At 39.2% G+C, this 24,828-nt stretch overlaps 1 protein-coding gene across 4 annotated transcripts in view; it reads left to right on the top strand.

The window, feature by feature from the left end:
- Window positions 1–6,465: 6,465 nt before the first annotated feature.
- The window catches only part of aebp2 (AE binding protein 2), an 87,330-nt gene continuing 68,967 nt past the window's right edge, over window positions 6,466–24,828 (top strand). For all 4 annotated transcript variants that reach the window (XR_012101409.1, XR_012101408.1, XM_073066140.1 and 1 more), the window contains exon 1: window positions 6,466–7,108. Coding sequence is in view for 2 of the 4 variants with exons in the window: in XM_073066140.1 (XP_072922241.1) it covers window positions 6,504–7,108 (605 nt within the window). In the remaining 2 variants the exon portion in view is untranslated. The remainder of the gene's footprint in view (window positions 7,109–24,828) is intronic.

Below are 24,828 nucleotides of genomic sequence, written 5' to 3'. Positions count from 1 at the left end.
TGGTATAGAAATACCAATGCCATTGAATTGTAAATCCTACATGAAATCATAGATATAGCCCAGTCCATCACCGGTAAAGCTATTGAGCACATCTACATGGAGCGCTGTTACCAGAAAGCAGCATCCATCAGCCCCACTACCCAGGTCATGCTCTCTTCTCACTGCTGCCATCTGGAAGAAATACAGGAGCCTCAGGACTCACACCACCAGTTCAGGAACAGTTGTTACCCCTTAACTATCAAGCCTTTGAACCAAAGGGGATAGCTTCACTCAACTTTAGTTGCCCCTTCACTGAACTGTTCCCACAACCTATGGACTCAAATTCAAGGACTCTTCATCTGATGTTCTTGATATTTCTTTCTCTCTTTCTCTCTTTCTCTCTTTCTGTACTTGCACAGTTAGTTGTCTTTCACACACTGGTCGAATGCTCAAGTTGATGAGGTCTTTCATTGATTCTATTATGGTTATTATTCTATTATGGATTTATTGAATATGCCCGTAAGAAAATGAATCCCAGGTTGAACATATTGACATATACGTACTTAGATAATAAATTTACTTTGAACTTTTATCACCTGGTACTCACTGTTCATGAAATCTGAACTTTGTCTGTTTTCTGGCTTTTTTAAAAAAAACTCAACATCTCACTGCACTTCTGAAGTAAGGAAATGTTTTTTTTTAACATGAACGCCTCACCGTTTGCAAAGAAATAAAAACAAGTTGCGCCTCTTTTTTTAACTTGAACATCTCCCTTCACTTCAACAGGTAGCTAGTCATCTCAGGTACATTTTAAAACTTCATCTTTGCCACTATTATGTTTTATAACTCCAATACTGATGAAAAGAAAAATACAGGAGACTGGGATAAATGTGTTCTCTTCATTTTTACTTTAGTGAGATGTGCACTTATGATGTGGTGGCATAATAATGTAAGACATTCACATAATTTTACATATAACCTGTAATGAATTATTTAAACAAACAAGGAATGGTTAATCAAACATTGTATTTACAATATTACTCAACTATTCTTGAAATAGTAAATACACAACAGAACTCAGTGGATCAGGCAGCATTGGGAATCAGTTTGTGGCTAGACCTTGCCCATAAATGGACTTTGAATGGTAAGTGGCTGATAATGGTGACATCCAGCAAGTGGAAGCGGCATTCACGGCATTATCATTGCCAATTCCCCTCCAAGAACATTCTGAGGTCCCCAGTGACCAGAAGCACTCCTTGGAGGCTGCATATTACTTAAGATACTGAGACAATATTTCTCATCATTTTGGAATTTCAAACCACACCAACACAGATTCAAAATAAGGCATCACCCATTTGAGGAAGAACAACTTCCCCCAGAGGGTCATTAACACCCCATTCCAGAGGGGCAATGAGGCTGTATCACCTGATGAAGTCAAGGCTGAGAGAGGATTGTTTGTCTACGGAAGAGTGAGTCAGAGGTTGTGGGGAATAAACAAAATATTGGCGCCTGAGATCACTTTTGTGTAACGGCTTGAGGCCTGCTCTTGTTCCTGTATAAAATCATTAGCATAAGGTGACTGTGTTTTCAAAGACATGGAGTGTCAGCATATTAAATTACCAGGATTGGAAATCTAGAACTTGCAACATCTTAAAGGGGAAATCTTTAACAGCCTAGATTTTAACCATTAAGATATACTGAGACCACTTTATTAGGAACACCTGTACATTAATGCAATCAGCCAATCACATGGGGGCAATTTGATGCATAAAAAGCATGCAGGCATAGTCAAAAGGTTCTGTTGTTGTTCTGATCAAATACCAGAATGTGGAAGAAATGAGATATAAGTGACTTTGACTCTGGAATGATTGTTGGTGCCAGACAGGGTCAGTTAAGTATCACAGAAACTGCTGATCTTCTGGGATTTTCACACACAACCGTCTCTAGACTTTATAGAGAATGGTGTGAAAAGCAACTTTAAAAATCCAGTGACCAGCATTTCTGTGAGTGAACATGTTGTTAATAAGAGAAGTGAGAAGAGAGTGGCCAGACTGGTTCAAAGTGACAGCAACTCAAATAATCACGTGTAACAATAGTGTACAGAACGTCTTTGAACACGCAACATATCAAACCTTGAAGTGGAAGGGCTACAGCTGCAGAAGACCACAAGCATCCAATCAGTGGCTACTTTGTTAGGTACAAGAAGTACAGTATCTCAGTACTGAGTGTATATCAAATATGCACATAATTACTAAAGGTGTGATATCATACAATTGAAACCACTGAAATTGGGTGTGAATAATAGTGATGTTGTTCAGACTCGTTCAAGCAGTTGTCAGAGGGAGCTCTAAGATGACAAAGTGCACAAGTTATATGCAGTGTGAGGTTTAAGCAGACAGTCAATTGCATTGACTCTGTGTCCCTCACACTGACCTACCTCCTTACATCTAATGAACTATGTATTCCTGCTCAAACAATCCAGGACCCTGCCCACACTTTCTATCACCTATGCCATCCTTGTTCCTTGAGGACATGACCCCACTCTCTCTCCTCTGATAACTCTCCCTTCTCACTCTGTTGATACCATTTCTCTCTCTTCCAACACTGTACCTTCTCACCCCTATAATACTTTGTATTCTCTCTCACCCCTTTCAAATAATGCCACATCTAGTCTGCTTTCCAATACACTGACCTCCTCTCTTTCTGTCCTGTCTATCCACTCTGATCATCTCTTCCTTCTCTTCCCTCCTGCTTCTTTCTTTGATACCTCATCCTCTCCTCCCCCAGTAGCCTGAACCCACTTTCATCCCACAGACAGTCTTTGTTTCACTCCAAAACCAGCTTCTCTTTTCTCTAATACCCATCCCCTCTTCCGATACCTAGTTTGCTCCCTTCCTTCTGCTACCCTCTGCTCTCTTTGGCATCCTATCCTCCAATGGTTTGTCCTCCATTCCCTGATCCGCTCATCTAAACTATTAGTATCCCTGACTCTCATTGATCCCTATTCTTCTCCCTTTAATGTTCCTGCTCAACCCTAGTTGCTTTTCCTTATTATTCCCATGCCCTCTTCCATGTCCCATGGATCCATTCCTCACAGTTCCAACAGGATCTCCATCCACTGACATGAAATGCTAAAGGAACTTAGCAGGTCAGGCAGCATCTATGGAAATGAATGAACAGTTGATGTTTACAGCTAAGACTCTTCTTCAGGACTGGAAATGAAAGGGGAACATATGAGAATAAAAAGGCAAGGGGACAAATGCTAACAACTATTCTTTTCTCTGGCCACATGGCTACACATTGAATACTGACCACAGTGAATATGCTTAAAAATTATTTGATTGCTCATAAAGCATGAAAAATAATATTACTTCCATGAGTAATGCTGGCAATTCTCTTCAACCTGAAGAGCTTATCTTATTTGACAACACAATTGTAGCACACCCTTTTCTACCTTCAAAAGCTAAGAACTTTTCTGGTTCCTGTTTCTAATCATTGCTCCTCCTCACCATCTGTCCTCTTGATCAATGCTCAATGTTTAATGTGGCTGCTAAAGTTGCTGTGAATATGACAAACACAGAAGAATTGTACACAACCCTGCCATCTTCAAAGTCTGTGTGAAACAAGCTCCAAGTTTGCTTAACATTTCCTCCATCTACGTGAATGCAGTTACTCTTGTTTTATTTGAAAATTTCTTCATCCACAACATTTTCTACCTGGGCTCATCCATTTATTTGCATCCACTCAGTACAAGCCTAGACAGCTCACAGGGATGGTCTTTAATGCGTACCACATTTCAAAACTGAGCTGATCAGCTTGTACTACGTACCAAAAAAAAAGGTGTGACCGAAACAGAAAGTCTCTCAGCATCAATTGATACTAAATCCTCATTAACTTTAAGACAAAATCCCCCCAAGACACAGGAGTGGATTGTTAAGGATGTGGTTCCAGGGTATTTGGATGCACATGACAAAACAGGCCAAAGTCAGCATGGTTTCCTTAAGGGAAAATCTTACCTGACAAATCTGCCGGAATTCTTTGAAAAAAATAACAAGTAGGATAGACAAAGGAGAACTGGTGGATATTATGTGCTTGGATTTCCAGAAGACCTTTGACAAGATGCCAGAAATGTGGCTGCTTAGCAAGCTATGAACCCTTGGTATTACAGGAAACATACTAGCATGGATAGAACATTGGCTGATTGGCAGGAAGCAAAGACTGGGAGTAAAGGGAGCCTTTACTGGTTGGCTGCCGGTGACTAGTGGTGTTCCACAGGTGTCTGTGTTGGAACCGCTTCTCTTTTAGGTTATATATCAATATTTTAGATGATGGAATTGATGGCTATGTGGCCGAATTTGTGGACAAATACAAAGATAGGTGGAAGGGGAGGTAGTGTTGAGGAATTAGACAATCTACAGAAGGACTTAGACAGACAAGGCAAATGGACAAAGAAGTGGCAGATGGATTACACTGTTTGGAAGTGAATGATTATGCTCTTTGGTAGAAGAAATAAAAGCATAGACTATTTCCTAAATGGAGTGAAAATTCAAAAAATCAGAGGTGCAAGGGTACATGGGAGTCCTTGTGCAAGATTCCTCAAAGGTTAATATGCAAGTTGAGTCGGTGGTGAAAAAGACAAATGCAATGTTACAATTCATTTCAAGAGGTCTAGAATATAACAGTAAGGATGTATTGTTGAGTCTTGTAAGTCCTTGGTGAGAGCCCCTTATCTAAGAAAGGACGTGTTGACATTGGAGAGGGTCCAAAGGAGTTTCACGAAAATGATTCCAGGATTGAAAGGCTTATCATATGAGAAGCGCTTCATGGCTCTGGGCTGGTACTCACTGGAATCCAGAAGAATGGGGGGGGGGGGGGGAGGGGGGAATCTCATTGAAACCTTAGAATGTTGAAAGGCCTAGATATAGTGGATGTCAAGAGGATGTTTTCGATGGTAGGGGGAGTCTCAGACCAGAGGACACAGCCTCTGAATTTAGGGGCATCCATTTACAATGGAGTTGAGGAGGAATTTCTTTAACTGGAGAGTAGTTAACCTATGGAATTTGTTGCTAAGGGTGGCTGAGGTGGTCAAGTTATTTAGTATATTTAAGGTAGGCATTGATAGATTCATGACTAGTTAGGGCATGTAGGAATATGGAGAGAAGGCAGGAGATTGGGCTGAAAGGGAAATGGATCAGCCATGATGAAAAGATGGAGCAGACTCGATGGACAAAATGGCCTACTACTTCTCCTATATCTTATGGTCTAAAGTGAACACAACTGCTCTTTCCTGAGGGGAAAATGCAACCATTCGTGGTGAGATTCAGTTTGGGTTGAATTAACACAGACTCAGATTAATTGTCATTGTCTTATATAACATGAAGTATATTGTTCTGTGGCAAGAGTACAGTGGGAAAACATAAAATTACTATAAATTACCAAAATATAGAGCAAATAAAGAGGAGTAGTGTTTATAGACTATTCAGAAATTTGAGAGTGGAAGGGAAGAATGTTTCTGAGTTATTGCGTGTGGGTCTTCAGGTATCTGGACCTCCTCACTGATGGTAGTAATGAGACAGTCCTTAATAATGGATGCTGCCTTTTTGAGGCACCATCTCATGAAAGTGTCCTCGAAGCCTGTGGTGGATCTGGCTGAGTCTACAAACTCCCCAGCTTCTTGCAATCCTGTACATTAGAGGCTCCATATCAGGCTCTCCACCATGGAAGAATCTTTGGTGACATACCAAATCACCTTAAAAATCTAATGAAATATTGGTGTAGGCCTATCTTCTATGTGATTGCATCTATGTGTTGAGCCCAGGATAGATCCTTGGAGATGCTGATGCCCAGGAACTTAAAGCTGCTCACTCCTCAGTGTGTTCTCCTGACCTCCCCTTTTAAAGTCAATCGCATCTTTCGTCTTGCTGAAATTGAGTGCCACGTTGTTGTTGCGACACCAAACAACCAGCTGACATATCTCACTCCTGTATACCCCGTCGCCATTTGAGTTTCTAATCATCAAATTTACAGATAGCGCTTGAGCTGGCCGAAGCATCAGTTGTAGGTGTGGACAGAATAGAGCTGTGGGCTCAGCGTGTATTCTGTAGGTAGGACTTATTGGAAGGTCCAAAGGAAAAGATTAAAAAAGGGTAGCTGGCTCCCATCAAACAGGTTCAGCTCAGTTTCTATTGAAGCAGCCAACCACCACTACAAATTGTAAGCCTACAACTTGTGTTGTGTCAATGAAAACAAATCAAACAAGATTTAATATCATTTGATAAAAAGTTGCACAAGTGGTCACTAATTCCGATTAATTACACTTATTGCCTGTTGCCATAACTACTGGGCAAGTCTTGATCAAAATTGTGGATGGTCTTAAAGGTTCCTCGCTCACATCTCACCTCGCCGCCCGCCTGGCCACGCTGTTTTGAAAGCGTTTCGCGGTCGGCCTTGGCGGCCGGGCCTCCGTCGTGCTCTGTAGCGCAGGCGCGGCACGTGACCCGCCAAAGCTGTAGCCGCGCTGAGAAATGGCCGCAGCCGCCGCTCCGTCAGCCGCCTGCGGCCCCGCGGTTCCTCTGGCTGAGACTCACCTGTCCCCCGGCGCCCAGAGCGAGCAGTCGGCTGCGGCAGCCGCGCTGCTGAACGGTGCAGCGGTAGTGGCATCAGGTGGTAAGAGCTGCCGCGCGGAAGCGAAGAGCGGCGGCCGTTGCCAGGCCTCGAAGCAGCGGCGGCGGCGGGAGGAGGAGGAGGACGAGGATGACGAGCCGGTGGAGGAGGATGACGAGGATGAGGAGGAAGACGACGAGGAGGAAGAGGATGACGAGGACGACGAAGAAGAGAGCGAACCTGGCGGTCCCCGCAGGGCCCGTGCCCACTCCGCCAGCGGACAGCCCACGTCCCCGAACACGCACCGGCCCCAGGGCCCGGTCCGCGGCCCCCAGCACCAGCAGGCGGCGAACGCGGCGTCCAGAACCGGAGCCAGGGGCGGCCAGCAACAGCAGCAGCAACAACAGCAACAGCAGCACCAGCGCGGACGGGACGAGACGGCAGCACCGGCCTCCGGCAACAGGAGGCAGAGTTTGGAGAACTCGTCGGACGGCGAGCCGCTCAGCCGCATGGACTCGGAGGACAGGTGAGAAGTCGGGGTTCGGTCTCGGGCTCTGTGGAACAATTTGGGATTCTGGGACGAAGGTGTGGGGAGAGGACATCCATCGGTGTAAAATGAACCGCGCCCACCCCCTCTCTTCCGCCCCCCTACCCGGTCCAGCGTTCATATTCGCCTCGCTGTTAAGCTTCAGTGTGACGAGACCGAGTTCAATAGTTTGTCCCAAAGAAGATGCAACAGCCTTTCCCCACGCTCTGTATTGTTCCTCGGCTCCACGCCAGCTCTTTTCCTCTTCGTCTTTCAAGAGTCGACTCTGCTCTGAACGCCCCTTGTGTTTTCCCTTTCGTGTTCTGGGTGGAAAGTTTGAACTCCTTCCGTCATTTTGTCTGAGTGGACACTTGTAGGCAGCGTAAATAGATTTGGAAAACTGATTTTAGAAGCCCCGCTTTGCGTTAGCTATTCGTCTATTTGGTAACGGAGTTTTGAGACGTAATTTTCAGATGAAATGGCAGTTTCGATGTTGAATGGAAATTCCCAAGTTTGTTCTAAATGAGCATGTGAGTGTGATTTGGGTCTCAGTCGTTTATCCTAGAATTGCCCACTGTGTACACACGTAGATCAAAATGCTGCAAGTGTTGTTTCAGGCATCATTGTCCCCGGAGTAGGATTAGAATTCTGAAATAGCATTTAGTGTAATTAGTAATGTTCATTTTGGAGTTATTCTTGTTTTGCATTTTGAACACGAGTGTGATTTTTGTCAGTTCTGCATAAGATAAACGTGCATCTGGCTCATGTAGTGGATAAGTACAGTACATAAGCATGTAGGTAATACAATTTGACATCAGTTTGAGCCAGTGCTGTATTATCAGAACCTCCTTTTAGTTGAGACCCTGAACAAAAAAAAAATAGGCTTTCTTCAGGAAGAGCGATTTCACTTTTAGCCAAATTAAGTTTCCTCTCTAACTAGCAGTTAAAACATAACTGTTAACCTGTTAGATTATTTGATTTTCTATGTAAGCAGTCATGTTATAGGAATAATGTGCAGATTGTGAAGTGTTATGCTGTGTAACGAAAATCGACCTGAATGCCTGGGATGAGAATAGGAGAAACAGAATTTCAAAGTTACTGGCGTTCTGGGCATTTGACGTGGTAGGGAATTTAGTTTATCTCTTAACTTTTGGGATGTGGTGCAGTTTATTCAAATAGTTGCAATGGTTAGTAAATAAACTAGCTTATACATGTGTAAATCTCCAAAGAAAAGTTTTGTCATTTGTGACCTGTTATCTGGAGTTTGATCATAAGTAGTGATTGCAAGAAGTGATTGACTATTTTGAAATTGAATCAAATTGTTTTACATCTTTAATATGGTTTACTACACTTTTGTTAATCTCATGATTTAAACAGTTGTAGAAGTTTGAAACTTCCACAGACTGATCACAGTTAACTAATTCATGTGAAAATTGTTCTCTCCCATCTCATTCATCAAATTGAATATTTTAATGTGTGCAGCTGTGGGTAGGAGGATGTAAAATGATGATTTACAATAATTTTTGACACAGATTTGCTGAAGTTGCCAGCAATTGACTTGGATGTCAGTGCAAAATGTTTACATCCTTTTCAAAAACCAGTTTCTTTTGTGCATTCTTTCCAGCTGGATATTTTGGATGAGACTATTACCTGCATTCAAAAGTGTCTTTTTCTGCAGGTTTTCATTCTTTATGACAGTGCAGTGTAAATAAAAGGAGATTATTTTTGTTCAGAGGGTGAGACGATGTTACTATGTAAACACGATATTGAGTGTGACAATTGTGAGCTAGATCTAACAGCTGATTGGGCTGTTTAGAGAATGTCCAAGGATGTTTTGGAAATTGCTGATACACTTGAGCATATGGAGAGAAAATCAGGATCAGGTTTATTATCACCGGCATGTGACGTGAAATATTTTAATTTAGCAGCAGCAGTTTAGTGCAATACATAATCTAGCAGAGAAAATAATAATAATAAATAAACAAGTAGATCAATTGCGTATATTGAATAGATTAAAAAATGTGCAGAAATACTGTATACAGCTGTCCCTCGGTATCCACGGGGGGTTGTTCCGCGGATACCAAAATCCGCAGATGCTCAAGTCCGTTATATAAAATGGCATAGTATTTGCATATAACCTACGCACATCCTCCCGTATACTTTAGATCATCTCTAGATTACTTATAATACCTAATACAATGTAAATGCTATGTAAATAGTTGTTATACTGTATTGTTTAGGGAATAATGACAAGGTGTTCAGAACAGACGCAACCATCGTAGCTCTTCTGGGAATGCTGATGCTGCCTCGGCATCAGCCAATGCCGATCCTCCCCTGATTTTTAAGTTCTTGAGGCTGTAGCGCTTTACATAGCTAGCCAGCCATCCCTTACCAGCCTTAAACTCCTTTCTCTCGCTCACAACACAGCTAGCGAACGAACGAGATGCGAGGCAAACAATGCTCGAACAATGAGTGCTGGAGAGAGACTGAGGATCTGTGAAATGGTGGGAGGCTACAGCAGGGTATGCTTGCACATCACTTCGTGTGGATTCAGCGTAGTGCTTGGCGCGCGGCAAATTCAAGTTTTGTTTTTGGAACTTTCTGGAATTTTTTCCCGAATATTTTCGATCCACAGTTGGTTGAATCCACAGATGCAGAATCTGCAGATATGGAGGTCCGACTGTATATAAAAAAAAAAGTGAGGTAGTGTCCAAAGCTTCAGTGGCCATTTATGAATCAGATGGCAGTGGGGAAGAAGCTGTACCTGAATTGCTGAGTGTGTGCCTTCAGGCTTCTGTACCTCCTACCTGATGGTAACAGTGAGAAAAGGGCATGCCCTGGGTGCTGGAGGTCTTTAATAATGGATGCTGCCTTTCTGAGACACCACTCCCTGAAGATGTCCTGGGTACTTTGTATACTCGTACCCAAGATGGAGCTGACTAGATTTACAACCTTCTGCAGCTTCTTTTGGTCATGTGCAGTAGTTCCTCCATACCAGACAGTGATGCAGCCTGTCAGAGTGCTCTCCATGGTACAACTATAGAAGTTTTTGAGTGTATTTGTTGACATGCCAAATCTCTTCAAACTCCTAATAAAGTATAGCTGCTGCCTTGCCTTCTTTATAACTTTTAAACCACCTTTTGAGGGTAAAATACTGAGGAATTTATGCATTTAGGTGAGATGTTCTTTCTCTTCCACTCCCTCCAACCTCCTTTTTATCTAGAGCTTGTGTAAAGTTGAAATGAGGATACAAATTTATGTGGGCATATCTTGACTGGTCATAGTGTATTTCAGTCCCTTTGTCTGCATTGTCCATTATTTCTGCATAGTTTTAAATACTTGTGGTTTTTTCCCCCTAAATGAAACATTTTTGGAACTAAATTATTGAGTTGAAATTTCAGATCTCTCATTCTAAGGAATAATAATTTTTGAACGTTGCTGTGTCATCTTGAATAATGTTTCAGACGGAATCATCCTGAGCATTATATTGATTCTTGTCATTAAGATACAAATCCTGAGTTAGTGTGGCGAACCACAAGGAAGCAATAGAAAACAAGGTTTGATATTCAGTGTATTCAGGTTTGGAGGGAATTCAACAAGAAAATGATAGTAAACCATGTGACCAAATGAAACCTTCTTTTGAATTAATGAAAGCCAAGGCCTGTCAGCAAATCGCACCCAAGCAGTCAACAAGAATAGACTTATGAACAAAAAGCTGAAGGCAAAGATTGATTAATTTCAAGCTATCCTCCATATATTCAAATATATAATCATGCCCCATACATCTTATTAGTGTAAAGTGCATAGATATTACTTTAAAAGCAAGCAGTCATTGAAGGATTAAATTTGCCTGTTTGACACACTAAACCTGAAAAATATCAATTATTGAAATCAGAGGCAAGGATAATGAGAGAATTTGGTTTGAGATTAATATTTCTAAGGAAGCCAAGAGGTGACTAGGTGTTGTGAAAACAAGTGGTTGCTTGTTTTGGGATATTGCAAATGTTGTCTTTGAGCAACCCTTATCTTGTGAGTTAGCAGCCACAAAATTACAATTGTTCTTTCAAAAGAAAAAAATACTCATGGCATTTAAAATATGGATTTTTTTAGTGTACAGTTTGAAATCTATGCTTGCAATGTATTCCTGTGCAAAGCCATCATGTGGTTTCTAAATATGGCCTTGAAATTTTGATATCAGAATGACACTATTTGGCCTATCTTCCCTCCCAGTAATCTGAGTTGTTTTAAGAGAAAGGAAAGTGTGATTTACCTTGTAGTCCAGTGGCCCCCTTTTTTAAAAACATAATTGCTTAGTTAAAAGTCATCTGGTATATTTAAAGTAGAGGATGGATAGTTCTTGATTAGTCAGGTCATCAAAGGTTATGGGGAAAAGGAAAGTAAATGAGGTTGAGAGAGGTAATAAATTAGCCATGATGGAATGGCAGGGCAGACCAATGGGCCGAATAGCCTAATTCTGCACCAATGTCTTATGGTATTCTCTGACCACAGCTATTTGCTGCCAGCTCCTCATGATTTATATCCTGGGAGTTGTTTGCACAATGAAAGTGCTAACACACAAGCCCACTAACTTTGCATTGCTCTGGATTTCAGCAGTTTTTGCTGCAAGTGATGTTAATGGTTTTTAATAAACTGGTAATGTATAACTTCGAAGCAAGTAAATGTTTATTGAATAGAATCATAAGATAATTAAGCATGATTGAACTAAAATGTTATCTTGTTATTAATAGGGAACATACTGGAGTGTTTCCAGAAATTTTCATTATGATTTCAGATTTACATGCATTTTTACTTGTAAGTCACTTATGGAGAGGCTTAATGATCTTGGATATTTCATGTTTAACTCAACTGATCTTTCATTTGCTTTTCACTTACTGGGTTTTTTAAATCATTTCTGAGACTCATTTGGAGAACTCTGCTCACAGTCCAGTGTGATGAATAAACTTCTGTCTGGGGATTACATTAGACTGGAATGCTTAAAATTGCATGTGAATTGTGAGCAGAAGTTCTTGAACAAAGCAAACAGATTTTCCATGTTCCAGGATAGTCGGTGATTTTAAAATGATAATGAGGTATGGCTATTCCTGCAGGCACCGTGATATTTTACTTTGAGACTCTGCCCACTTGCTTAAATATCCTCAGTGTGGTGTTTTGATTTCAGACTTGTATGTAGTGTTTCTTTACTTTCAAGTGCTTTAAGCAGTTGCTTACTTGAAATTTTATTAGGGAGTGTGTAAATCTTCTAAGAAAGGAATTTTAAATCTTAATTCTGAGTCATTGCAGCTTTTTAACATAATGTGGATAACTGATGCGATTTAGAATGATCAATTTGAAGCTCTAAATCCACTGGAGGAAGTTTGAGGTACAAGAGAAGGAAAACATTATAATCCCAGTTCTCCATTAGAATGTGCCCCAGCACAATTTCCAGTTGCAGAAGGCTTAGATTGAACTCAGCACTGATTTATGAATGGTGATTGGCCCCATCTTGTTTCTTCATTTCAGTCCCAAGATTCAGTCTTTTCATCTTGGTGAGTTTGTTGTTGTTCCTTTTATTTTCATTAACTTTCCTTTCATTAATTCCGCCATGGTCAGTATTCTATTTGCTTTGAAATACAGTCTGGAAGATTACATTTTCAATTGTAAAATGGAGAAAAAGGCTTCAGTTTCATTTTTAATATTTCATATGTATGTAACGCAGTCTCTTTTAAATCTGGATTATTTTGGCAAGTATACATAAGTATTTTTTCACATTTTGATGCAGGAGGGTGCAATAATGAGTTAAGTGTAAACTATCAGAAATTGTCAAGATTTTATCTTGAAATTATCTTGTATATGATATTAGCTTTGACTTTTTGTTACAGTTTTAAAGTTCATGTAGTCTTTTGTCTTTTTTTGTCCTACAGCTATAGAGAGTGGCAGAGCAAAAGTCATTTTGCACATTTGTATTTGTTTGGATCTCTTCAGCTGTTTTTTTGGTGTTTAATTGTAGGGGGAAGTAGGTTACAGGCTGTTTTTTTTTTAGTCTGCAAGGGCTTGGACTTGTCTGCCCAATGGACCATGCTTGTTTCTACAAAAGCGTCTTCAAAGTTGGATTCTTTCTTCAGTCCAAATGATTTGTTTAACATAACACATCTCTAAGAGCACCTAGCAGTGCTCAACTGAATTAAGCACTTTTGTTCCTAGAGATTTGAGAAATACTAAAGCTTGCAGTGTCATGGTTTTAAATTACATTCTTTATTGCCTGTCATTCTAATGTTGGCTTGTAGAAAATGTCCAGAATGCTTATTAGCCCACATTAAACTTCGATAGCAGCTGTTTGAAAACCCTGATCTTTAAGGATTTTAATGCTACATGGTTTTGACTTGTCATATCTGTGTATTCTACAGTAATAGTGTTTTAGAGGTGTACTTAATATACAAGGAATAATTTGTTTCTCTGATTGTCATGTAACATCCAGGTCTGTTTGGATTTTATTAGCTTGATAACTTTTCAAGCCACATGATCAGGAATGGCTCAAAAGAAATTCTTGTGAATTTTGAAGAAGATAGAGCAGAATGCTTGTAAAATAATGCTTCTGATTTAATATTTTCAATATAGACCTACAGAAATAAAAATTGGACAGGGAAGGAAAAATGTTTATTGCAAGTAGAATTCTATAAAGTGGTATTTTAAATATTGATAAGGAATCCAAGTGATGACATCAGATTTATTTGCATGACAGTTATCAGCACCGTTGCAGTTGAATTCTCCTTGCCTCTTAATACATCCATACAAATATGTAATTGATGTATAGAAGCAAATTGGAAAATGTAATTTCACTAAAGTTTCAATGCTCTTTCCACTTTGGTGTATTTGTCAATTGCACCCAGCCTCAGATTAATTAATAGTGCAGTGGCATGGTGGATGTCTTTTTCTGAAATTGTCAAGAGCAACTTGGTAGATTGTCAGAACTGCATAGAACTTCACTTTGGACATAGTCTCAAAGGATGTGATTGGTATTGCTCATATTATTAAGAGGCTGTTGATGAAAGAGTTATGTAAAGAAGAGCAACTGTAAACATGGATCCTTTTGAAGCAGGAATTTAAAATGTACACATCAGAACACTGATTCTTTTTTGACTTTTTTGCCATCCCAGTTGAAACTAAAATATATCAAGTTATGATCCACCAAAAGTGAGGGTAAATTATTTATTGTAATAGTGAGGAGACATGAACAAGTCTTGTACCTGAAGTCTCTGACTTGGAGATAGCTCCAAAAGAAGTAGATATGAAAACAATAACATTCCTGGACTCCTTAGGACCTGGAGCCAATTGTAAAATAGCAAATGCATTACTCCCCCATATTTTCTTCTCATTCAAACGCAAGTTAGTAAATTGGTATTAGTTAACAGAAGTTTTTAAAAAGATGGTTCTGAGGAACTTTAATCATGTCTACTACCTAATCATATTGTGAAGAGATAATATTTGGCTTTAACTAGCAGATAGATAATGGGGGGGGGGATATGAAATAAATATGGGTAGAGCAGTTCTGGTCTCTTCATAACGTATGGTCTGTCTGTGGTATTCTGTGACTGTGTGGGTTTTCCTCAGGTTCTCTAGTTTCTTCCTATAGTCCAAAACCATGCCAGTTGGTAAGTTAATTGGCAGGTAAATTGTCCTGTGATGCTCGGTTTAAATTGAGGGTTGCTGGGCAGCATGGCTAGAAGGGCCTATTCTGCACTGCATCTCAATAAATAAATACGTAAAAATTGAAACTTGAGCTAGCATTTCACTAAAAGATTGTTTACAAGATAGAAAATGTTTTACTGTTGCAACAGCTTTCCCTGTCCATTGATCGATATGCATGGAAGTAGTGAAGTGATAACTTTTCCCCAGTGGGTATGACCCTGGATTGAGAAGATTGATCTAGAAAGATTGAGTAGGATTGGGCTATTCTCATTGGCGTTCAGTGGATTGAGGATGTCACTGAAATAAGGCTTGGAAGGATTAAGCGTAGATACTGAACAAATTTCCTTTGTGAGAATTTCAAATTGGTCTTGGGATAAGGCATCCACTGTTTAGAATAATAAGGTTATTAGGGAAGTGGCCATTTTGTTCAACAAACCCTTGCCAGCTCCAAGAGCAACAATCCTATAAATAATTCCCTTGATCTCCCATTTCCTCCCCCTCAATTGCTCTGCAAATTACTCATTCCTATTCAGATATATTTTCTTTGAAAGACCTGATTTGATACTCTCCCTGTACCCTTGACAGATAGTGTTCATTATTGTCTCTACTATGTATGTTTTTCTTTTGTGTTGCTTTTATCTCTCATGCCAAAATTTCAAATCTCTGTCTTCTGGTCTTTGAATCTTGGAACAGTTTTTCTTTGTTATTAAACCAAGTAAGCAGTCGTAAATATCTCAAATCTTTCCTGCTCTAACTAGAACTCTAGTTCTCCCGTAGCAGGAATTTTTCTGTCCTGGAATCATACTAGAAAATATTTTCTGTATCCTTGCCAGGATCTTCACACCAGTAGTAAGTTAATTGGCTATTGTAAATTATCCTGTGATTAAGCTAGGATTAAATACAGGCGTGTTGCTGGGTGGTGCAGCTTGTTGGGCAGGAAGGGTCTGTTCCATGCTGTATCTCTAAATTAAAAAATATAGCTGATTGGATGAGCAGGTTTATAATGCAGTACTCAAGTCATGGTCTTAACAGTGGTTTATGCAAATTAAGTTACCTGTTTTTGTACCTTTTTTTTGAGTCCTGGCAGTTTGTGCTTTAACTACTCTCTCAACCTTCCCATGACTTTCAAGGTCATAAGGGTACCTCCTGATTCTGTTTTCTGTTAAGTGATATTTGTTTCCAGACAATAAACATTTATTGTTGTTTATTGCAATTAGATGTTGTGATTTAATTGATGCTCTTCCTTTCCACTTTTCCTCTGTACTGCTTTTGGGCTTTATTAACTGGGATAATGGGATCTTTTAAGGTATGTCCCAAGCAGAGAATATTGCATCATGGAATCAAACCAGAACTGAGAAAGTAATGCAGCTTAAAATTTGTGAATATGGTCACTTGAATGTGAGGAGTAGAACTACTTTTTTTAGACCGTGTTTATTCATAGCTAGATGACTATCCTGAGGAGGAATAGCATTTTCATCCAGTGCATCAGAAAGTTGTGAACAGACGAACAAGTTGACTAAACAGTGAAGCAGCAGAATTCGTGTGCCAATTTGGAGCTTCACATTTTTTTAAGCAAGCTTGGAGTGTTAAGACCAGGATGAATGAATGCTGAATTAGAGCGACAGTCCTTCTGGAGGTCTGTTGGACCCAAGGCTTGCCTGGCTATTTGATAATCCCTGTGTCAGCTTGTCAGCAGTATTGGGGTTGCAGATAGCTGAGGCTCATTGCTCAATAGACGCTGTCTAACCTCAGAGTTCCTCCAGTGTTTTGTGTGGGTAGCAAAGTCAATTCAAATGTAAGTCTTCCCGCTTAGATGATTAACCCCATGGTCATTCAGCACTGTAGTGAGGACTTTTTAGCACCATCTAAAATAATCTGAAGATCAGCAGAGTTGCATGCTTGATGTCCCCTGTGCCACTAGTAAATGCTGGATGCCGAAGCTGTCAGGTGACCCAACACTGAATGGTCTACATCAGTACTTAAAATTGCAGTCCAGCAAGTCCCATGCTTCCCAGAAGTTTTATTTTGATATGATCATTCTTCCCTCAGACTTTATCTTTGCTCATTCGGGGTTCTCCTTGGGGTTTCTTCCTCCCAACACTTTGCAGGAGCAAATTTCAGACCTGACTTTTTGTTGAATAGAGTAAATCAAATTGTCTTAGTTCAACTACCCTCTTATATTACCAATTAACTTGCCTTTGTTCTCTGGTATTGACTACACTGACTCTCTGGACCTTTTATGTCATTTCACATGCATCAGTCAAATTAGTCCTTGTCTCCTTTTTGTTTAATAAAAAGATGACATCAACTGCCCTAACTGGACTTGCCTCGTAACTGCAAGTCTTTAGCCTGGCAGTACCCTTGTATCCTTTCTGACCTTAATGCTGGTCCACCTTTATAGTGTTATGGTTTGATAGTTTTGTACTGTAGGCTATGATGCTAGTCATGCCTACTTTTGTTGCTTGGTAAGATCATGGCCGATCTTATGAGTCTGTTGTACTATCGCCCAATCCCATGGTGTCCAAAAATGTGCTTGGACAGCATTGTCTAAACCAAGAGAATTCCAAAGATATGTAAAACAGAAAATTTCTCATTTCAGACAAAGCCATAGATGTTTTTTAGAAGGAGAAAATGTCTCTTGGTCTCATCGTACTCTGCAGATCCTGGTCTATTAAGCAGATTATATCTAACTTAGCATTATTTCTGGATGAACATGCGTGTTAATTCTGTCATGATTTGAAGGATGTGAAAGAATATTCCTCTTGATGGTTCTATTCCCTGAGCTGTGGCTTTTCTGGCATTTCTTATTGTAACTAGTCAGATTGAAGAGGCCATATTGAATCTTGTGCTGTCAGAGCCAAGAAATTTTATAATCAGTTTTAAATCAAATGGCAGAAAAATAAAACTTTCCATGGGATTAACAATTTTCATTTTATCTTAGCTTAAATCTGCGATAAGACTTCATGCTTATAAAAGTTTATATTGTAGTACCAGAATGCTTGTTTGGTAGAAATGGCAGAAAATTGTGCAGTTTTTGAGGAGAAAATGTATCCAAATTTAAATGGACAAACGTGTCACTATTCAGTTATCAAAGACTGTCCCTTTCTTGAAATTTAATTAAATTAATATTTTTCTAGAAAAGCAAGTTTCTGAAGGAAGGTTATGGAGTCGTATATCACAGAAATGAGCTCTTCAGCCCATGCAGTCAGTGCTGACCATTACTCTTGTGCCAGTTCATTTTTATTCTCTCCACATTCTTATCTTTCCCCCCCCCAACCCCCAGCTTATTGTACAACTCATCTATGCACTAGGGGCATTCTACATTAGCCATTTAACTGAACAGCCCTCACTTCAACAAAAATTTGAGCAGCACCACGAAGTGTAAATTCCACACAGCAGCTGAGATCAGGATTGAACCCTGTTCTCCAGTGATTTGAGATTATCGCTCTCTTAGCTTTACCACTCTGCCCAGTTTCTTGATGCTGTTTATATGCAAGCTTTAAGCTTATCACACAATTGCAAACTAAAAACCAACTCAGGAAAATGTTTAAGTTTTGTATTGGTCTTTGTATAACATTGCCTAAGGTCAATTGCTAGAACTGTTCTTGTGAAATATTGAAGGTTTTGAAAATGCTGGTTGGAATTGTGATTTTAATGAGTAACAGAGTACTGGTAAAAATCTGATGTTTGTTTTGTTTAAATTGTTGCTATCAGTAAATAGGTTTGAACAGGCAGAAGATGACTGGTAATTTTTTGTGATTGTATTATACAAGCAGTTTCAAAAAAAATTTCTCCTTGTATTTAAGCAAGATTCTATATTCTAGACTTAGTTTTGAAAGTTTAATTGTCACCCAAGGATTCCCTGTCCTTTCTGTTAAAACATCTACAAGCTAGGTTCTAAGAATCTTTCTGGACACAGCATTGGTTAACTAAATTAATCAAATTTACTTTGTGATTTGTAACCATTTTCAGTATCAAATGACAAATCAGGTGTTCTGCTTCATTGCTTTCATTGTGACTATAATGGGAAGACATGAAAGAGGTACTGAAAATTTGAATAATTGAGATTTTTATGCAGGCATTTCATGTTCCACTAAACTCCTTTGCGACTGGGTTTATTTGTTACCAGTCTAAATGGTGACATTCTTGTACTATCTTGCCCCACTTGCTTTCATTAACCATTTCCACATTTCGTTTGGCACTGTTAGAAGTCAGAGCTTAAGTTACTGACTTGGAAATGGAATCAGTTAGGAAAAAATACAGAATTAACTTAAAAAAAAAGGCAATGTATTGTTCCAAGCCATTCAGTGAATGCTGTGGGTTGAATCTGTAAACTGCTGGGAACATCAACAGGAACTCTTGAGACTTGGTGTAGAAACTCACTTTCCTGCCAGCTTGTGTTACTAAATCCTGCAGCTTTATATTTGGCTTGTAGCATGGGTAACACCTGGGAAATAGTGACATAGATGAAGTAAAAGTGCCAAATTTGCCAACCTGCTGCTACAAGGCAAAGTAGAATTTATCTGTGCAAATAGCTGATAACTAGTTCAATGGATTAGCCTAACTAGTTTGAAGAATAGCCATTCAGCATCTCTTTCATCCACACAATTCAAAGTGAGCAACTAATCAGTTTGGATCAAACCTTACAGGTAATGACTGCTTTTACATACTGTCAGTTGTATTGAAACCTGTTCATTGCTGTTCAGATACAGTGCAAATACTGGTCTCGCTGCAGTTATGTATATGGATGATTCCCCTGTTACGGCCAATCATGTTGGAGAAATTCGTCATCGCAAGTACCCAAAAATATACTGCAAAAACAACAGATTTCACAATGTATGCCAGTGATATTAAACCTGATTCTAAGATGGATAACATTTATCATGTAGAATTTATGGGAAAAAATAAATCAATGTTTTAAAACTCCCATTTCTTATGAATATGTAAATAACTGCTTCATGTCATAGAAAATCATGATGTGGTCTGTTTGCTAGGTGGTGTGGGTTGCCTCTAAATTCACTTTTTTAATTGACTTTTTTTCAAATTTTGTGATTCTTTCAGTCACTTTTACTACAATTTGTATCTTTGTGCACAATGTTTACTAAGTATCATTGATTTGATATGTACCTGTAACTACAACTTAAAAGAAACTGACTTATTATCATTCCACAATCCTTGTGTGCCAGCACATTTTCCTTTGTTTCTGGTTCATTAAGGTTGACATGATTGTGACCCAGTATACCCCTATAGTATCAGCAGAATAATTACAATATGCCAGAAAGGAAATTGTTTCTTTTAGTTCACCTATTTGCAAAAGTGCATTTTATCTTGTATGGAGGGTGTTAGTTGATAGTCTGTTGGTCTTTACCAAGAGCTAATGTTATTATCTTGGCAAATGTTTCTAAACCAGAATGCCTACTGCACAGCCTGGTGATTGAGGGTTGGCGGGACCTTAAAATTAGTGAAATGATGGGCAATGACCTTGGATACTTAAATTATTTGAAAACTTCCTTTTTTTAAAGCCATGAACTTTTATCCTGAAGTCTTAGCGTATTTTAAATTGGAAGCTGTGTCTCAATAACAGGTCAGTATTAAAATATTCATAACAAAGAAATCAAAAAGTGGAATAATTGAAGGGCACACTTAGTGTAAGAGTAATGTAAATAATATAAAAAGATGAATTCTGTAGCTGTAGGGTAAAACTAAAATTCAGATCCTGCATTTTCAGTGGAAATGCCAGAATCTCTTGAGTGCCAAAGCTAAAAACGCTCTATCAAAACAAGTAACCAGCGGGTAGCTGATTATAAAATATTTGGAATAACCCAAATAGGCAATAATCCGTGTTTTCCTCGACACTTTTATGGAGTCAAGTAGCATTTACATTCAAAAATTATAACTTAAACACTGCTTGACATTGGACTCAATGCAATACTATTGCAAATGTATTTTATTTATTACACTTAGTTGCAGTAAGCTCTAAAACATTTAATATGGGGGCAGAGAATTTTAACTACAGTCAGCCCTCCTTATCCACGGGTTCCGCATGCGCAGATTCAACCAACCACAGATCGGGAAAACCCGGAAGTTCCCTCTCCAGCACTCGTTGTTTGAGCATTGTTCGCCTTGCTACTTTGTTTCTGTGAGAAAATGGCTCCTAAAAAGCAATTAAGATGTCAAAGCAATTCTTCAAAGGCTAAGAAGTGCTATTTCTCGCCGAGAATGTAGAAATCTTAGATCTTTTGAAAAGTGACGTCACTTGCCAAAGTGGTCCTCAGCCCTGAGCCTCCACAGATCCTGACTTCAGTATTATTGAGCCTCCTCCAAAGCATCCTTATTCCCTAAACAATACAGTGTAACAAGTATTTACATAACATTTCCATTGTATTAGGTATTATAAGTACTGTAATCTAGAGATGATTAAAAGTATTATTCATTGTTTGAACATAGTTTGCCCCGCGTCTTGTTCGTTCGCTACTTGTGTTGTGAGCGAGAGGAAGGAGTTTAAAGCTAGTAAGGGATGGCTGGTCAGCTATGTAAAGCACTACATCCTCAAGAACTTAAAGATGACGGGAGAATCGGGATCGGCTGCCAAGGCATCATAAGCGTTCCCAGAAGAGCAACAATGGTTGCATCTGTACTGAACATGTACAGACTTTTTTCTGTCATTATTCTCTGAACAATACAGTATAACAACTATTTACATAATACAAAGTAAATACTAGGTATTATAAGTAATCTAGAGATTTAAAGTATATGGAAGGACATGCGTAGGTTATATGCAAATACTACGCCACTTTATATAAGGGACTTGAGCATCCGCATTTTTTGGTATCCGCGGGTGGTCCCGAAACCAATCCCCCGCAGATAAGGAGGGCCGACTGTATAATTTTTGTAATTAAACATTGACACTGAATTGAACTGTCTATAGAATATAAAAGTGTTGACACAGTGTACTCGGCTTCAAAGTTTATTCCCTCATCCTACACCCCACCCCCCAAAAATAGTCACATGTTTCTTTCAGGGAAGGAGATTAAACTACATTGGTTAACTTTTAGGAAACAAACAGTTCAGCCATGTATGAGAGCTATCTGTTCTAATTTATTCAAATCAATTGCTCAAGTAGGTAGCAAACAACATACACTAGAAGAAAAATTATAGATTTTGTAACATTGGGTATGAAGATTGTTAACCAGCCATACTGAAACATAAAACTTCCTATTTGTGCTGTCTAGCTCATCTATTGGCATTGATGTCAGAGGGGTGACATGGGTTTGCTGAATTGTGATGTCAGTTTACAAATAAAAGACCTCTTTGGGTTGTGGTTGCATAATTTTTTTTAAATGGATTACGTTAAGAGGGCCAGGGATGTATTTTTGTATAGCTCAGACAGGATGAAGAGGTCAATACTCCCCAATGCCATTAGGCTTTACAATTCTACCGCCAGGACTTAAGAACTTTTTAAAAGCTATTATTAATGCTTTTTGAGATAGTGATTTAGATGCATATCATATTTTTTACTGAGTTAAGTATTGTATGTAATTAGTTTTGCTACAACAAGTGTATGGGACATTGGAAAAAAGTTGAATTTCCCCATGGGGATGAATAAAGTATCTATCTATCTATCTATCTATCTATCTAGTCTGCCCAATGGTGGCTACACAAGATAGTGCAAGTCAACAAATAAGGGGAAGTACTAGAACTTGTAGGGGAAGTACTAGAACAATAGGCAGCAAATTTAATGTTGTAGATTGAACAACTCAAATTAACAAAAGTGAATTTGAGGATGAGATGAATAAAGGCCTTTTAGTATGATATTGTAGAACCAATTTTGGAATTAGTTGGGTGTGATCATTTGTATTAAGTGATGAGATCCTCCAAAGAAGATCATTACTTTAAATTTCATAGTTGGCGTGAATGAGAAAATTTTAGAAATTTGCTTTTAAAGGCTGTTAAAGATGAGCGGGTGTTGATCTTGGAAATTAAAGCAGAAACTAAGATGAGCAATACCAGACATTTGACTTGCAAATTCTCACCAAGGTTGCTGGATGATTCATTTGGGGTTGTTTGAATCTTCCACCACCCAGCACACACCCTCTTCACACTGTTACAGTCAGAAAGTAGGTACAGAAGCCTGAAGGCGCACAATCAGTGATTCAGGAACAACTTCTCTGCCATTTTATTTCTAAATGTTCATTGAACCCATGAGCACTACTTTTATTTATTTCTCCTTTTGCATTATTTATTTTAACTTATATATTTAATGTAACTCGTTTTTCCCCCACTCTATCATGTATTTCATTTTACTGTAGTAAATTTAACAAATTTCACGATACGCCAGTGATATTAAACCTAATTCTGAGTCTTTAATTCTGATTCTGATCTCTCTGATCTGTGGCAGGAATTCAAAACCTGGCATGGGAGGCTAATATAGGATTCAAAGTTTTATTTGTCATGTATACATCAAAACATGCCGTAAAATGTGTCATTTGCATCAACAAACATTACATTAGGATGTATGAAACTGCTGCTTTGTCAGAAATCTATAATTCATTATTGTCCTTCAGAAATGGAAATCTGGCGGTCTCTGGTTTGGCCAATATGTGTACCCCGATCCATGAAAATGCTATAGATCTTGCTGCTCTCTGAAATGCACGCTCATTTTGGGTGCCGTTGGGATGGGCGTTAAACATTGGTTTAGTTAAGTATAAGTATTCTACCTTTGGCAAAATATGGAGTTTGTCACTCAAATATAGGTCCACTTGGCTGCACTTCTAGAGGTGCCATCTCCTTCCTGCCCACCTTAACTTTAAGGTTATGAAAGGGTGCAATCCATTTTAGTGGATATCAAGCCCAACTATTTGGTGATGGGTATATCCTCTTTAGTGTCATTCAGCAAATTCTTCAGTTCTTCCATTCTGTTAAAAAAAAAATTCTGTACCCGAACTAGACTTCTTACAGTTTATCCAAGATTCTATGTGTATTTGGCTTAATTGCTGCTTCATTTTCTTTAATGATAAGGAGAATCATTTTTTTAATTACCTTGTATGATAGTTTAACCTGGCTGTCCATAATTAAGGCAAACACGAGGAAATCTGCAGATGCTGGAAATTCAAGCAACACAAACAAAATGCTGGTGGAACACAGCAGGCCAGGCAGCATCTATAGGGAGAAGCGCTGTCGATGTTTCGGGCCAAAACCCTTAGTCCTGACGAAGGGTCTCAGCCTGAAACGTTGACAGCGCTTCTCCCTATCGATGCTGCCTGGCCTGCTGTGTTCCACCAGCATTTTGTGTGTGACCATAATTAAATTGGATTTCCTTTTTCTTCCCTTTCATTCAACATTTGCATTTTTTTTACCACAGTACCTGAAAAGCAACAATGTACATTTCATTTAATTGAACACCATCTAATTTGCAGTGGAGTTGCTTGGCTAGTTACTAGCAAGACTGGTCTGCATGGTCCTAAGTGCTGCTGCTTTTTGACCAATTAGAAGCCTTCAGAATTAGAAATTGTGAAAAGGGTTTTTTTAAATGACACAAGTTGTGCTACAACAGTTCTCAGAAGAATGTGTCAACATAGTTTTGCTCACTATGTGCTACAATTCAATGACAATTTTAATCATTATTCTATTGTTAAGTGTACTTGACACTGTCAATGACAAGACTTTTACTTTGTGGCTATTTAAGAACTCAATTGATTTGCAAGTGCAGCAACCTCCTGAAAAGAAGCATGAAGGACTTTCACAGTGTAGACACATTAAGCAGCAGGAGGTGGGGAATTGTTGGTTCATGGTTCTAGTTGCAAGTTTCTGATTAGATTGCACATTATTCATAGTATTGTGGCGACCCACTTTCTGTGCAGGCGAACCAGCTCACAAATAGCCAGCGCGCGGAGGGAGACTTTGGTAATGCACCTCTGATGTCATTTCCGCCCGGAGAGGGCGGGCGCTAGCGATCAAATGCCAGCGCCGTGAAGTTTGAATAAACTAGTCTCAAGACGACTTATCGACTGTGTGTCATTATTTCAGCGCTGTGT

This window comes from Hemitrygon akajei, chromosome 14 (genome assembly GCF_048418815.1).
Source record: "Hemitrygon akajei chromosome 14, sHemAka1.3, whole genome shotgun sequence".
In the NCBI taxonomy this organism is placed as follows: domain Eukaryota; kingdom Metazoa; phylum Chordata; class Chondrichthyes; order Myliobatiformes; family Dasyatidae; genus Hemitrygon; species Hemitrygon akajei.
The sequence above is the reverse complement of the archived record's forward strand: the minus strand, read 5'-3'. Positions and strand labels throughout refer to the sequence as shown.